The 17,659-nt window shown below is 39.1% G+C and overlaps 1 protein-coding gene across 10 annotated transcripts in view; it reads left to right on the forward strand.

Moving 5' to 3' along the window:
* Positions 1-17,659, forward strand: part of LOC129723111 (transcription factor collier) — a 148,134-nt gene that overhangs the window by 69,436 nt on the left and 61,039 nt on the right. For all 10 annotated transcript variants that reach the window (XM_055677081.1, XM_055677082.1, XM_055677085.1 and 7 more), the window contains exon 6: positions 2,315-2,383. In XM_055677081.1, the coding sequence (XP_055533056.1) occupies positions 2,315-2,383 (69 nt within the window). The remainder of the gene's footprint in view (positions 1-2,314; positions 2,384-17,659) is intronic.

A 17,659-nucleotide genomic window follows, 5' to 3' on the forward strand; every position in this document is an offset into this window, starting at 1 on the left:
GAAATATGAATTCGTCCAATGAAGATTTTTTGCTTCTTCAAGCACGGTAAATTACGTTTTTAGTAAACATAGCGAATTTTTTATGAAATAAAATAATATTACTAAAGTGAGTTGCGCTACAGACGTAGTAAAAAATATAAGAAATTATTCTAAATTTTAAACCCGTTGACCCCGAGCAACGTTCAACTAGTCTATAATATCTGTTAGGATTTGAATAACCCATGTGAGCACAGCTAGTTACTCAGCGGCTTGCATTTTCGCGACCAAAGAAGTTCAGCATGCTAGATTTCTGGCCATTCAAATCAAAACTCAACAATATCAATCAATAATATCAGTGCTATTTTCCCGACGACCTGAAAATTTTTCCCGATAGTATTTTCTATCATGCTTTTTTTCTTTTTTTAAATTTAAGACCAAAATAAAGCAAATATTAAGTACCTGCTACCTGGCGATATCAGGTTTAGTCTGAACATGGATTTACTGCACCAACATTTTCTAAACATTTTAACATTTTCTAAACGAAAATGTATTTTATTTGCTTCTTTCAATTACCAAACCACAACAAAGCAAATATAAAGCACCTTGCGATGAAAGATTTAGTCTGAACGACTCGTTCTGTTTCGCCGCCTCTATCGACGCGTCTTTGCCGCTCCAGTATGACCGGTTTGAGCGTTTCATATAGACGTTCGAAGAAGTAGCTCTGACGCTTTTGCGACGCTTTTTGCTCCGCTTCATTTGACGCCTCAGTATGTCATTAGCCTAACAGTGTAAAAAGCTCCATTGCAGAAATCGCGAACCATAAAGCAATAAAACCTTCAGACAAGGATACGAGTTGGATTCTAAAGCCATCCAGTTTTTTTTATCATGTTTGATTCGTCACAGCTTTTCTTGGCTGGGTGCGTGCAAACTACTGTTTCTATGTATGAATACCAAAGTGCGTTTGTGTGCGTAATCGTGCGTGCCTATATTTATATGATTTTTTTTTTGTTTTGTACCTTGCGTCATATGTGTGCATCTTCCAATTCCCAACAGAGCACGCCTTTTTTCCCTCAAGAGGCATCCCCTCGGCCAGACCCGAGCCATAATCCCCTGGGGAGATATCGGAAAAATAGAGCGAACGAGGCCGGCTGTAGGAGGAATCGATTGGCTGGCAATATTCTTGAGAAAAGCAAAAATCGAATCCATACCGTGTGACGAGGGGTTCGATACTCGAGAAGTTGTGACTCTGTCACTTCTTCCAGCCAGCACTCGGCGTACTCTATTTCAGTCCCAGTCGGGTGCTTGTGGGCTGAATAGGCCTACCGTTACGCGTCTACGCGCTACCAAGCTGGAAAGCGGGAGGAAGCGGACGGCCGGCTGTTTGTCCTTATACGTGGCCGTAAAAACTTAGACGCAGAGCCGGAATGGATTGAAGGCCCAAAAGGAAGCCGAGAACATCAATTTACACACTCTTTTTTCCGGTTCCCTGGTCGAGACGCTGGTGCCAAGAGTCGAACGGCTCTCCGAATCGGAGCCAGCGGGGCAACAACACAAATCTAGCATAAAAGGCCAATGAACATAAAATTCAGTTTTATTGTAGCACCCGACAAGTCGTTTCGAGTATCGATTGTCATATACGGCGAAACGATGGAGGATAGAAATCAAACAAGATTACGCCAAGGATCAATAGCAAGGAGCGATTCGACTAGATAATGAAATTAAAGCTGCTGAATAATAAGTTAATGATCCAGACAGTGTGAACGGGGTTCGTTAGTTTAACCGCTACATGAAATTGAATCAGATAATTTCCGAACGAATGCTAAAACGCGCAACCACCGCCTACCGTGCTGTCAGTCGTGGCGAAATCTAATCCGGACGAAATTTGCCTTATTGCTGTCGTGCAGGAGGTTTAACCTATGTCGTCAGTTGAATTCAATACTGGCACAACTCAAAATTCATAGTTTCGAGTAAAACGCGTTTGAAAATTTGCGTCAAAAATTTCTTTTTTCATTTTCGTGAAAAAATCCAAGTTTAAGATTTCCCATATTTACTGAACTTGTTTGGGTCTATCATGTGCATGTAATAAGCAAATTATAAGAATTATAACCTCATATTCCTGTCTTTTTAGGGATATTTTAGATTTGTGCAATAAAGGCACATCTACTTATATTTCTGGAAATATTGTGAATTTTGAAACGGGTCTTTGTGAGATGAAACTTCATAGTATTTGGCATCGTTTGCCATCAATAACTCAAAACTGCAAAATTTTGAGTTGTGCCTGTTTTGAATTCAACTGACGATGTATTCTCTGTTCTTGTGTGCCGTTCCTTTTCAGCCGTTGCTGTGACAAGAAAAGCTGTGGAAATCGTAACGAAACGCCATCAGATCCTGTGATTATAGACCGGTGAGTAATCTAATTACGATTGTTTAATATAGCCGCGACGAAATGTTTCCTGCGAGGAAACTGTTCGCAATGGTATGAAAGTTATGATGCCTTGGTAGCGTGCGATGACTGGTTGTATGTATGTGGACGGTCCTAAGAACCGTCTGCAGTGATGAATGATTATACAGTATTAAATGTACTTCAAATGTGTTTGAAGTTTCTATCACTCTATCAAAAATTGGTAATGCAATCCATTGTGCGAGTACTGTTTGACATGAGAATATTCAAATTTTTTAAAAAATCAACTGCATGCCACACGGAAACTTGTTCCTTTCACGTAAATGATTTCAATCATTTTAGAACAATGACTTTTGACATCCTGGTAGGAGGGTGATGAGGTAGTTCCTAAGTAAACAAATTGAAAAATGTTGGGCCTAGGATTGAACCCTGGGAAACATTTACTTTCACGAGTATTTATTCAGATTTAAAATTCTGAAAGACAATCCGTCGAGCTTAAACTATTTTGCATTATTTGAGCAACGCAAATCGAACAACAAAATGCAAACCGAAAAAAAATTTTAATCTCTATTAAATTCTTATCTGGTTTCAAAATTGTTGTGTCTCTGGCATTTTGTCATAAATGATAAATTGTACAGACTTTAAAAAAAAACAATTAATAGAATAAATAAATGGAATGGAATTAATTTTAAATATTTGTTAGAAGTCTTCGACAACTTTTTTTGAGATTTTGAAAATTGGGTAAAAGTTCTTTTCTTTTCAAATTCAAATAGAACCACCGATATTCATTCATGCAACATTCAATAATACAATTTCTGGATTGGAGACCTAGTTAGATCACTAATCAAAAAGTTGATAACCTTTTACTCAATATGAAATTGGAAGCTACAATTTTTGTTCATGTTCGAGAAAGTTTGCATGACTAAGCCCGCTCTCCGGCCAGTCGGACACATGTCATTCTCATCACTCAACCGACCACGTAACGATAATCTCATTGGAGACCAAAGTTTCACGAATACGGTGGCCACCTACGACACCAGATCGGCCGAGTGGGTTTTTCTTTGGAAAACATCAAGTTTTCTCCTGCACATTTTTAATTTTACTAATGCATAGAACGCTACAAGGCGCGCCGAGATGGGGGCAGCAACACCGTTTGCCGCCGTGTGTCTGGGATGTGTGAAGCGGAGTGGAAAGTAGGGAATTTGGACAGTGGAATCGCATGCCGGGCAGAGAGTGCACACACACGTTTATGTAAATGATGACCATGATGATGACGACGACGATCCTGTTACAGAACAGCACGGAATGGGCTGAAACACCTATCCACTAGTTTCGAGGAGGCAAGTGGCAAGAAAGGAAGTAAGTCTTACACAATCAACCATCCGTGGCCGACTTGTATGAATAATTTAATCGGAGCATTTAACTAGCTGGCACGCTCCTAAATATTTCGGAGTGTCGCCATGTGAATGTGTGTATTTTTTTTTCACTACTTCACTTGACACGTCCAGGATAAAGGTTGACATTATCAGTTCGCCGAACTTTTGCTAGTCCTACTCTTTTGACAGTGGCCAAGGTTACCATTGGCGGGTGTCTGGGGTTGGTCAGTGCCACTGGTAACCCTGTTTACTGCCAGTTCAGTGGCACACGGTTAATGCTCGTGTCATGTGATTAAGTCCTTTGTCGGATGCGCATACGAGATATGCAACAGCTTGCTCTGCTGAAATAGATGGTGAAGTTCTCTTGAACATTTTAGGTTGAAGTTTTTTCCAAAGAGCTTTAACATCGCCAACGAAATTTCACCATTGTCACTGAATAAGTACAGTTCGGTAATATCAGGTGGACCAACGGACCAGTATCAGTCACTACGAGCTGACTGTGAGTGGCGTGAACTGCTTGCGGCAGTGAAAATTTGCACCAGCCGAAAAATTTAATACCGTCGAATTTACATATTTTCCGCCCGGTCTGCCAGTCAGTGATCAGTGACTTGAGGCAACTGACACAATTGTACACGTAGGTACCTACGTATCACAAAACCAGGAGTCACAACACGACAGGACGACACACACGGAGAATGTGTGTCTATCGTGTGTTCCGTACGCAATGAATAAATATTAGCACAATAGAGATATGTCTGTACGTAGTTTATGCCGGAAGGTTTTCGGGGGGCTTGATTTGGTACTTGTGATAGGCGCTGTCGCGGCCATCTGACACCGAAAGCTCGTTCTTTTACGAGCCTGGTCCACAATCGTGTCGATAGACGCTCGAGTGGGGTATGCTAATTTGAACAGATGCTACGGATGAGGTATGAGTAGAGTACATATGTGGTTTTGGTTGTTCCTACTCCTGTCCGGGCCAATCGATCATGGCAATGGAGTTTGTTTCAAGCTGCTCCAGACGCGCGTGGGTGACTGCTACTGCCAGACTGCACTGCGTTGAAGGCGCTTCTCCAATTCCGGCAGAACCATTTAAGACTGCCTAGACGGGGAAAATTAGAGTAGCTTGTGTACATTAAACTAATTTCCCAGTAATTATCACGGTAGGCACCCTCCGTCACGGTGACGTGATACGAAAGCACTCACGCGACTCTGCTGTCCGACCGCAGACGTGCGCGGGACTGTTTAAGGGAGGGATTGTTGCATCTCTATTCCAGTATCTTTTCCTTTTCATTGAAATTTTTCTGTTTATCGAACTTTTATCATCAACACCAAATTTATGAATTTTATCATATTCTGAGTTAAATATTTTCAACTATAACCCGGTTTTTGCTGGTATTTTGGTCTGAAAAACTCACATTTTAGCAATCAGTTTGCCATATAAGCCCTGAAGAAATTTGGCTATTAAAGCTTGCTTCAGATAGTGTTTTAACAAAAACATTTGCGTATATTTTAATTATTTACTATAGATTTCAAGATCTTTTCTTACACAAATTTAGCATTTTCTTCATACTTGAGAGAAAACATACGGATAAAATAATTCGTCATAGGGTAATCGCTCCTATATTCATCTCAGTACCTATACTCATCTCATCACCTCTTTCTAATGAATTTATCGTCAAGTTTTACCATATTTTCAACGCAAACTTTCAACCACTTGACAAAATGGAGAAGTAAATAGATTTGCTTTCAAAAATTTGTAGAAATTTGATGGTAAACTGGACAAATGAGAGAAATAAGATGAATATAGGTGCAGCTAGCTGTTGAAATAAATAATGGAGCGATTACCCTAGTTTCGAAAGAATTCTTGAACTTTTCCTGAAAAACGGCTCGTTAGACGGCGTACACCTTTTCCATCCGTCGTTTTGGCAATCTTATTCCATGTCTTTGACAACAATTTTTCACTTTGCCTTGAGTCTCCTCTTGCCCAGTATTACCCATTCTCAATAAGACGGAACTAAGAGCAATTGGGTGGATTAAAGTCTTTCGGAACAAGCTGGACTTCTTTCTCTGCATACCATTTTGAACGACTTTACTGTAATGACAGCTCACCAAATCTGGTCAAAATATCGCGGGATAGTCGTGGGATTGAATGAAGGGCAAAATTTGTTTTTGGACACTATTTTTGGTACAGTTCCGACGTCGTTGTTTTATCGAAAACTTCCAATTTTCTGCCACTAATTTTCGTGCAAATTCGAATTGTCTATCTTTCTTATTTGTAATAACTATAATGCAAGTCAAGCTATTTTTATTTCTATTTCAACCAGTAAATGTGGAGCTGACGATTGAAAAATGTACTAACTGGGGAAATAGTTATTTAGAAATTTACGAAAAATATAGTTCAGCAGGTGGGACTCGAACCCACAACTCAAGCCGTAGCCAAGTCAAATTTTTAACCTGGGATTTGCGCAAAGTCAACCTTGACATAGATCTTTAACAGGAGACACCCGTCGAACTTGGTCGTATAGCTTCCGAGCACGGATTTTGGCCACATTATTCTGTTTTATGGTTTAGTTTAACTGTTTGCTAGCTCGGTGCGACTTGATTCCTTCCCGGAGTCGAATTATCTTCACGGTACTATAGGCAGCATCGAATTTTCGGGCCAAATCGCGATCCGATAGATTGGGATTCCTCTTGATGGCATTCAAAATCTTACCACGCAGTTTACAGTCAACAGTTCCACTCCGATGATTGGCTTGAGGCTTACGTCGTCGTCAATGTTTTCTTATACCGTGTGATAACGCGCCGTACGGTATTTCTGGGCAATATCGGCAGTTTAGTTAGCCTAGATGCAGACCACAATGGATTGTCCGAATAACTATGCAGATTTTGTCAGATAGCACTCAAAATCTTTGTCAGATAGCACTTAAAATAAAAGTTAATTTACGAATAATTCCTACTTGTTCTGAAAAAGATTTTTCCGAATTATACATTTATAATCATTTCAAATTGGGAACCGGCCAAACTTTATGACTGTTTTTCTATTATTTTGTTCACATGTTTTTAACGAAACGATCAAGTTAACGACAATTCTGGCTGCTTCCATAAATATATTTACGAGCATGACTCGATTACTCAAAAACAAAATCAGGGTGACGATAAAGTTTTAACAAGTAAATTCCCTGATTTTCCTTGATATTCCTTGAAATATCGCATTTATTTCCCCGATACTTTTCAGCATTCAACATAAAAAAGTGCATCGAAAAGGCAGTGAAAAATGTATTCGATCGGACAGGAAATCAAACAGTAAAGGTTCCGCATTAGCCTTTTACACTAAATAAATTCGGCGCACAGGAGTCGTTCAAAAAGATTCGTGTCTCGGTTTGTTTTTCAGTTTTCCCTGATATTCGCTGATTTCCACGACCAAAAATGAATTCCCTGATATTCCCTGGTTTTCCAGGTTTTCGCCACCCTAAAAATATAGTTTATCCAGAAAATGCCACTGAAGCATTTAAAATGTATGAGGTAGGAATTACTTCACAGCGTTTCACAAGAAGATGGCGTATACAAACATATCCATAGTCACATTTGCAAAAGTCAATATTTTCTAAAAAGCTACTGGCATTGTGCACCTTTTTACCGCGTGACCTCCTTTCTCTGATATGTTCATCAGTTGTGGTTGTCAATGAAATCGACACTTGTGCCATTGCACAGTGGTCCAATATGGCAAAAAGTGGAACCTTATTCCATAGCGCCCTTGGGAGCTGTGTAGCCGGAAGGTTACAGGGTTCGCTTTGTCAAGCGGATGGTCGTGGGTTCGAATCTTAGTAGAATCAGGCCATTCGATGTCAAAAAGGACTTTAAGTATGAGTTTATTCTCAGGCTCCCCACCACTTACCCTTTCTTTACGCTGAATTCTGTAAAACCTTTGCGTCAATAAAACTGGCCAGAAGGACGCACGACAAAACTTCTCCAGGGAATTATAATTGGCGATATTTGGCAGGAGGAAGGAGGCTCGGTATAGAAGAATAGTAAGCATGTAAAACGAGGGGAAGTACATTACACACAAGCACTTATCAAAAATAATAATAAGCATGCCACTTCTCAATAGCGGTATTGCTATAAATAGAAGTGCGGAAATAGCAGACAGCCGTGCAGATCTCACTATAGATCAACGATTCTGGTCGCAGTGAGGAAGTCCATACAGGAAAAAAAATAGAGCCCTTCACCTTCATCCTAGCTTGATAGTGTCTTCGGAACAATTGTTTGTATGAATGACCCGCATAGTCGCAAATTGTCAAAAAATTTGAAAAATTTACTATACTATTACTATACTAAAAAAATAACTTTTTTGTGTTAAGAGATAGAGCAACGGTTTATTCAGAAAAGTTGTTGAAAATTCAAAAATATGAAACTTTGTTGAACAAATGAAAATCTTTTTTCGGTACAAAGTTATAAAGTATATTATATGGAACTTACTTAAAAGTTAGTTTTTTGTACTTGACTTTTGTTAGTTGCATTTTGCACGAAAATGTAGTTCGGAGGAATTGTTACGGCACACCAAATACACATTTTTTCCATAGATCATATATCTCCGGGACTTTTCCTTACAAAGTTATATTATATTTTGACTTATTTTTTCGATAACTTCAAGAACGTATAGGTTAAAAAGGGGCAAGTGGAATCATGATGTCAATACCTTTCCTTGAAGTTAAGTTGAAGTACTTTGAACTTCTTTAGGTTTCATTTGTCCCAATCCACCCATATTTGTGTGGTCTTCAACAAAAACGTGGTTTTTGTATGCTTGAATACTTCTTTAGAACAACGTTTTCTTGTAAAATGTAACAAACAAAAGTTAAATACAAAATACTAACTTCAAGTAACTTTTATAGAAAATACTCTGTAACTCTGTACCCAATGAAGATAGGAATTTTGTTTGTTTTAAGCAAAGTTTCATATTTTTGCACGTTCTAAAACTTTGCTGAATAAGCCATTTCTCTATCTCTTAACACGAAAAAGTTAGTATTATCGATATATGAAAACCTAACGTGGCATATGCTCGCCGTACTCAAATATGGGTGGATTGGGACAAATGAAACCTAAAAGAGTTTGTAGTACTTCAGCTTAACTTCAAAGAAAAGTATTGATATTATGATTCCATTTGGCCCTTTCTAACCTATACGTTCTTGAAGTTATCGAAAAAATAAGCTTGAATATAATATAACTTTGTAAGGAAAAGTCCTGGAGATATATGATCTTCAGCAAAACTGTGTATTTGGTGCGCTTTAACAATTCCTCCGAAAAACACTTTCGTGTAAAATGCAACTAACAAAAGTTGAGTACAAAAAACTAACTTTTAAGTAAGTTCCGTATAATATACTTTATTACTTTGTACGGAAAAAAGATAGGATTTTCATTTGTTCAATAAAGTTTCATATTTTTGAATTTTTAACAACTTTTCTAAATAAACCATTGCTCTATCTCTTAAAACAAAAAAGGTAATTTTTTTATTTTAAGTATAGTAAACTTTTCAAACTTTTTGACAATTTGCGATTATGCGGGTCATTTATACAAACAATTGTTCTGAAGACACTATCAAGCTAGGATGAAGGTGAAAGGCGCTATGGAATTAAGTTCCACTTTTCGCCTAATTGGACCACTGTGCATTGAACTGCCTTAATGCAGGGTGATTGGTTCCTTGTCTGGAATATTTAAGGGGCTGATAGAGGGACACATTTTATCGAAAAACTCTTCTACACATTTGTCCTAGCATTAATCTACTCGGAGTTATTCAACATTTGATTTTCATGGATACTCTTCCATAAAGTGGCTGTAACTCTATGTGTGTACCATGTAGAGCAATTCTTTTTTTCTATTACCGTGGAATGGGGTGAAATTGATCAGTGGGGTGAAATTGATCACCTGAAAATTCGTGATAAAAAGTACTAATCAAAAGATATTGCTCTTACAACACTAGGCAATGTTAACGTGTCCTTAAACGCAACTCTCGTATGATTCACATACCTGCCAAAGTTAGCCCTTGCATGCCCAGTGCAACTTTTCATATTTTCGAAAAATCCTTCTAACTCAGTCAAAACTCAATCAAATTTGATCGAACAAGTTTCCAAATAACAAAAAAAAGTATTGGATTTACTTAAAGTAATCTTAGTTGAGGGTTATTTACGTTAAATTTGGAGAAGTGAGTAAGGTTTGATAAAAGCTCAAAAAATGTAATTTTCAACAATGATCATTTCATACCATTAAAGAAATACTGATGAATTCACGGGAAACCACAAAGATTTCAATTTTAGAGCTAGTTTTTGAGCTTTTGCAACAAACCGAATTGAAATCGGTCTAACGACGATCAAATAAGAGCAAATTTAGCAACAAGCAGCTCGTGAACCAAAATAAACAAATTTTAACCTGAAATATCGTTATTTTCGTTTCCAAACTAGCTGTAAATGATATTTTTCAGTACAGAAATCATCATTTATCTTTAGCATATCGAAAAAAAGGACATTGCCAAAAGAATGTATGGATTTCAATGGTGATCAATTTGACCCCAATTTACCTCATAGTACCTTATAGAATTATCGAATTTATTTCATGAAGTAGACGATAGAAATTTCACCAATATCCATAGAGCTTTACTGGAGCACATACCAGTACTTGTTTTAAAATTATACTATTTTGGGAAAAATGTACATGAAGCTAGTTAATTCGAAATTGTTATAAAAATTGATCAATTTCACCTCGTTCCATGGTACTACATTTGTACATTTTTACTTATAGATCGTATTTTTTAACATTCATTCAGACGTCTAAAAGCTTGATCTAGTAGAAAACTTTCTCAGCCTTCAATTGAGACCAATAGGATTGCTCTAAGTGGAATACACTGAAAGTTACAGCCACTTAATGAGAGAGTACCCAAGAAACTTAACAGTTGAATAACTCAGAATAAAGTAACGTTAGGCCATAATTTTATAAGAGTTCATTTCATGAAAGGTAGCGCTCTATCAGACCCTGAAATACTCTAAACAAGGAACCAATCACCCTGTATACCCTATACCAGGTTGCCGCAACCCGGGATTCGAGAAAACAATTTTTTCCCCGGGAAGTATCAAAAATTGCAAAAAAGTGGGCGATTTGTTGAATTTGGATTTTGTTTTGAATATTTTGAAGAAACATGATTCAACGATTCAATTCATAAAAAAGCATTAAAACAATGAAAGAGGTTGATACATTTTAGAAAACACACCAATAACTATTTTCAATGTCAATAAACAGAAACAATAACGGATAGCCATTCACGAACAGGAGCATTATCAAAAAAGTTGATCGACACTAGATCTCGACGTTTTATACAAATCTAAGACATCTAGCATCAAAAAAAAGTTTCGATTAACGCAATTCACTTCGTTTTGGCGCTCCACTTCTCTAAGTCCAAGTGAACTCAATGTTTCCATGGGAGATTTTTTCGAGAAGACGGACTTTCGAGCCATACCGCAAAGCTAAAATCGCGGGTCAAATTATTCCAATTAGGACCCTAAGTAACATAGTGTGAAAGAGGAAATATTTTCCTGGATCTCGGGATTAGACTGGAGACTTCCCGATATTCTGGAATCCCTGGAATTTCCATCCCGGGACCATATTCTTAAAAAATCACCCTTTATTTCAATGATTTTTACAACGTAATTAGTGCAGGCTAGTTTGCAAACTATATTTCAGCATGAGTATTGTCAAAATAATTCATCTTAAACAAGTGATAACTGAGCGTGAATAAAATATCTTTCGAAGCTGTTTTCTCGATTTCACATTTTTACAGATGGGACTGACTTGCGGTTACCGGCAGTAAAGATGTGTCAACTGTTGTACCACAAGTTTGCGATAACCTTGTCCTTCCGATCAAAACATTGGCTTTCAAAATCCGTTCAGTGGCAGTAAGATCCCAAGTAACAAATCTGGTTTTATCTAGGTTTTATAGCACTGTTATGGCTGCATTAGATGCTACAAAACTTTCAAAAAACCAATGATGTTACTAGGGATAATAAGCACACAAAAAAGGTAGGGTCCACTACTTAAGTAAGACGTAGTCCTAGGTCAAAAGAGAAGTTTGCTTCGCACTTGTCACTTGCGATCACTTTCAAAAGAAACAACGCAAGTTATGTAGCACACAGCTTTATATTGATCTAGGTTCGTCAACATTACGGTCGTGACCTTGCATCCTTCTGATTTTTTTCAAATTATGAGCTGTTTGCATCGTGTTTTTTTTCAGATTTTTTTTTCAATTCAATTGAATGTTTTGATAGAATTTCTAATTGTACACCTAACACTATTTTCGTACAGTCTTTATATTTTTCTTTTGATTATTAGCTACTTTTAAAAACCTCCCCCGTGCGCACGGCTCTGTGTCGGCCAGCCCGGTGAGTGGAGGATGAACCTTGGCCGAGGTTAAGGGCTCGTAAAGTGATTAGCATGTGCTTGTTAAATTGTGCTCTATGTTTTTTCCTCTAAAGGGCCATCCTCTAATTGGTTGCGTGCCGTGCGTGTTTGCGTGCGTGGTCATTAGGGATACGCGGTGGTGACTTAGGTTTAGGGAACTCTTCTGTGTCGTAAATCGCAACGCGTGAGTTACATACAGGAGGAATGTTAACAAAAATTCACTTTACTAGTTAAACTGTTTCTCTAGCTCCTGAACAAGATCTTTGACATTTACACAACTTTTTGCTGTTTATTTTCCGCAGCCGCCAGGTCACGTGCATCACCCGGCGCTGGCCGATCAATAATTTAATTCTTATCCAATCCCCGTTCCCGTGTTTACCTTTGACTAGCCAACACGTGGCGTTTAGATTGTCAAACAGCGCACGGTCAATCGCACCCTGCCTCAAAGCGAGTGAGTTTCAACAGCGCTTTGCAGCGTCATAAATCATCTGTCATCGTGCAAACAAGTGTCGTTAAAATTCCTCTTCGCCATAAATCATTAAATTAATTGAATCTTTTCGCAAAAACCGAAGCCCACCGCCTGAAAGGTATTTCAGGCTGCTTAGCATAAAACTTGCCCTGACCATTTCTGGCCGGCAAAACTGGCTGCGCGGTTCGTCCATCCGTCAGATGTCGCGCACAAAAGACGGATTGAAAGGAAACACGGCAGCGCTTGGGCTTGGGCCGTTCTGAACGCGGCGGTGAAAAACAAGAGGACAACCATGATCTACGTCAACACGTGTGTGAGGCTGTGTGTTTGTGTGCGCATCGCCTTGGATCGATCATCGCGCCAAACGTGCAGCCTCTACTCTGGAGGTCCGACCAGCAAAAACACTCAACTTGCGCGGAAAATGTTTTATTGTTTAGCAGACAGTAGAGAAATACACAGAAAGACCGCGAAACCGGGATGCTTTTCTTGCTGGTTTTAGAAGTACGCGGCCTGACCCGGTCCGATTACATTATAATAAATGTTTAACAAAACAGAAGAATTTGTTTTGATAGAATGGAAGTGCGACAAGTCAGGGCAGAACGAAAGTAATTGGCTTTCCCGGGAGACAATATTACCGCGTCAATTCGTTTTCGGAGGACGTTGGGAGCACTGCTGCTAGTTTTTGACTGAGCTAACTTTGTTGCCGGTTTTGCCTTTGGCATCACAGCCGTACGTGGGGTTTTCCGTTCCGAGGAAAGACCATTTAACCATTTATGTCTTCTGAAACTTTACCTGAATTCTATTTTGAAAACTCTAATTTTTTTCCAGAATCAAAGAGTTGTAAAAGAAGATTTGAAAATGGAAAATTATGCTGTGTTAAACCAAGTTATAGTTTTCTGACTGTGGAAATTAAAATTAATTTTTTTTTTTAAATTTTCCACTTTCAGTAATCCTATCTAAATTGGGAGATCCTTCCCTTCTGAACGACACGACTACGTTCGGTGCAACAGTAGAAAGAAACCAATTTTCTCGAACTGGTTTTACTGAAACGCAGGCAATAAAAAATTTTCATCGTTATGATTCATTATCATGCTACATAAATTAATAAATTTGATTGATTTATTTGCGTGACTTATTTGCTGCCGAAAGCGGTCGAAACCACCTTCCAGATCCGGAAGAGAGGAGAGCACCAAGTTGAAATTTCTAAGAACGACCTCGCACATCATCAAGTGGATAAATAGTGGTCGAAAAATTCTACCCAAATTCGGCTTCAGCATGCCGCAAACGGTTCTCCGTCACGGACGACATTTGTGGCAAAATACCGATCGCAGCCTCTTCGTCGGATCTCGACGGATTCCGATTACCATTTCCATCATCCAACGCCGGCTGCCGCAATGCGGTTGCGGTTCGAAGATTAATTGCTTCTAAAATGGGACTGTCACGGATTGTGGAAAACCTACCGAATCAGGACGGCGCGCCGCTGTGCAAAGGCCAACCGAGGGATTGTTTACATTTTCACACCTTTCCGCGGACCAAAACTGCGATCGATCTGCCTTAGGTGTGGCAGCAGCGGCCACTGTGGAGGGAATATTGATGAGTTTATGACTTCGGTGTGTGAGTATGCGTTTTTTTTGTGTCTGTCAGTCGATAATGATGCTGTCAGTTTTTGTTTCGCATCCGCTGTCGGATCTCCCGATCAGTTGCAGCGGATAAGAATAATTGAATTCGATGAGCGTCAATTTATTTAGCGTCAAATTCAACTGGAAAAAGCTAGCTATCTATTGCTTGACGCTGCGGCTGGCTGGTGAAGATCCTATTACACTGGCAAGGACGAACATCGATAGACAGCGACAAGAAAAGCTGTCATCGGCGCGAAACGTGCACCGCAACGAAATGCACTCGAACGGAACGAACTACAACAGGAAAGCAGCTACGAATCCGCCGTGCCGCTGCTACCCCCCACAAACAAGAAGGAGGCTAAAGCTCTCCGATAGCTGCAAGGTCTAATTGAATAAAAATAAAGACGGTGGATGATTGTGATGCCAATTTTGTAATGTTTATTGTTAAAGTCAAAAATGGCACGTGATATGGATATTGAAGGCAGACGTGGAACTCCTCGGGAACGCGCGAGTGCAGCTCGCTTTATAGCCGACAGCCGTCTTGATGAAGATGAATTATGTATCGATGCACAGGGGACTGACGAAAGGTAACCACCATTTGACAAATGGGGTTAGAGGGTCATGAGTTATGAGTCAAATGGCTTTTAATTCTGTAATCCGAGAAAAACTATTGCGCTTAAAATAGAAATATTTTTTTGAATTTTGTAAATGTGTCAAAATTTTAAAAAATATGGAAAAGGAACGAGGCTAGCAAGTCAACCCTATTGCCAAACGACGCGGTGACCGCACGTACCGACCGATCGTGCAATGTTTCGTTTTTATACGAAACGACAACTGTTTTCTACGGGCGGGACGAGGCAGTGATGCTTTCGTCATCATTTCTTGTGTTTTTTACCTTTCTTCTAGAAAAGTATAACAATCACTTCGAAAACCCGAAGTTCTAAATGAGGTCCAACGGGCCAAATGTAATATTCCACCCAATTATTTGTGGCCCAAGCAGCAAAATTTGTTTTGATTATGAACTTTGTGCATTACAGCAACAAATTCTCATGCGAAATTAAGTTGCAGTTACATCTCAGTTTCTTATACAATGACAAAAAAAAGCGCAGGAGGTGGAGCCAATTGCAACATTTTTGTTGTTTCAACACAAGTTTCAAGAATGAAACAGCAATGTGTATGAACAAATGCATGGAATTTTAAAACAACATGGTAAATGCTGCATGGAAAAATTTCAGCTACGAAGATGCATCGTGCAACAACTAGGGCGCGATAGAAACTTCATGGCGTTGTGGTAAGATTGTAAAATGGCAAATGATCGGAATGGAAAGAGATTGTCTGTATAGCGATTTATCTTTGATAATTTCCAGAAATTTGAGGATTCAACTCCAATTATCAATTTCTATTCGCTCTTCTCGTTTGTACCATTTACGTCATTTACTGTAGAAACACTTGCAAGTTCATGGCTCAGTTTTGAATATTGCTTCCCTTATCATGCTAGTGGTCATTACCAGTTTTAATTTTGCTTCTTCAATTCATCAGTACCTCAGCGTGATAATGAAATTCAAAGCAGTTTATCACATTTCGCTTTAGAGACCCACACTTTTTGGACGACTTCTAGTCCAAATACCCAAAAGTTACAACGCAGTAAATAACCTCATCTCAAAAACAAATATAAGGCGATTTTTGAACCAATTTGAGGCTGCCCTGAAGCTTTGAGCCTCGAATGGTATTGAAATGTTAGTGATTTTTGCAGTTGCATGAAATTAGATATCATCATTTTATAAATATGCTTATTTGATATAGTCGGGTTTCGGGTTTTCAAACTCAAACCCGACCCGACCCGGAGATAGACATCATCCCGATTCCGAAAATACTCATATGAGGTGATATTTGGTAGCTGTTTTCCAGAAACCGGAAGTCACCATTTCGAATTTTCATATGGCGCCTGCAGTTGAATTCCGGTCTCTGGGCATCATCCCGATTCCGGTAATATCCATATTCCATGGTATTCGGTCACTTTTGGGTCGGGGATTGTTTGAAGGTCTCTGGACATCGTCCGAAAGCACTCATATAAGGTAGTTTTTGGTCAATTTGAGGTATTTTTCGGAAACCGGAAGTTACCATCTCAAATTTTAAAATGGCGTCTGGAGTTGATTTCCGGTCTCTGGGTATCATCCAGATTCCGGAAACATCCATATTCGATAGCATTCGGCCAATTTTGGTGCTCTTCCTGATACCGGAAGTCACCATTTTGGAATTAAAAATGGCATCGGAAGTCGTTTTCCGATCTCTAGACATCATCCCTATTCCGAATATACCCATATTGGATGGTATGTGACGTTGTATTATTTAATTGTTTCTATGGCCACACTTGGAATCTGTTTCTATTTTACCAGTACCAGTACCATAATATCACTCAGTTTCGGAAAATATCCCTAAAAACCGGATTGCCGGCTATGAGAAAGTTTTCTCGGGGCACCGCTGACACAGGTTTCGAAGTAGAGAAGCTACTGAATCTTTTGGTGCTGGAGTTATCAAAATCGGATAAGATTGCTTTAAGGATAAGATGTTGCTTTAAGTGAAACTACGTGCTGTTTCGTCCTTTAAAACGGTATATTTACTGTATAACTGGAGTAATTGCTCCAAGAGGATCCATGCTAAACGCAGGAACACCTGCAAGCAATCACAAGTTTGGAGTAGAACTCCAAAACGAGGAACTTGGGTTCCTCATGGTATAACACCAAGGGACGTTGGACGTCGTTTTTTCGCTTGTGATCAATTGCTCCAGCGGAAAAAAGGAAGGGACTTCTTCACCGTGTGGTGTGGGAGGAAAAACCTAAAGAAAACAAAGTCATGAAAAGTGCCCTACATCATCGGCGCTGTCGAATCTACCGGCTGCGAAGGTTGAGATATGTATTTGGTGGGACCAGATCGGTGCTATCTGTTATGAGCTGTTAAAACCAAACGAAATCATCACTGGGATACGGTAACGATTTCAATTGATGCGATTAAGCTGAGCACATAGAGACGCTCAAATGGCTAGTCTTACCTCACCTGCAAATTTGTTCACTATTCGAAAACCTATCTTTTGGTAAAAAAGAAAGTGGCATAGGCACCCATTTCAATACAAAAGGGACAAAGAATTCATTCGTTTTTTGGGCCGTACTGAAAAACTAATCGCTTGGATCTACATCACAATCAGAGATGCCAGATGTTTTTGAAAAATGTCTGCAACTGCTCGAATAACTGAAAAAATCTGATTGAAATCTGAAGAAAATCTATTGGTAATTCGAAAAAATTTTGCTCGCGCTGGTAAAAGTCTGTGAAAATCTGCACACATTTTGAGAAAAACTGCGCAAATATAAGGAGACTCTGA

This window comes from Wyeomyia smithii, chromosome 2 (genome assembly GCF_029784165.1).
Source record: "Wyeomyia smithii strain HCP4-BCI-WySm-NY-G18 chromosome 2, ASM2978416v1, whole genome shotgun sequence".
Classification (NCBI taxonomy): Eukaryota; Metazoa; Arthropoda; class Insecta; order Diptera; family Culicidae; genus Wyeomyia; species Wyeomyia smithii.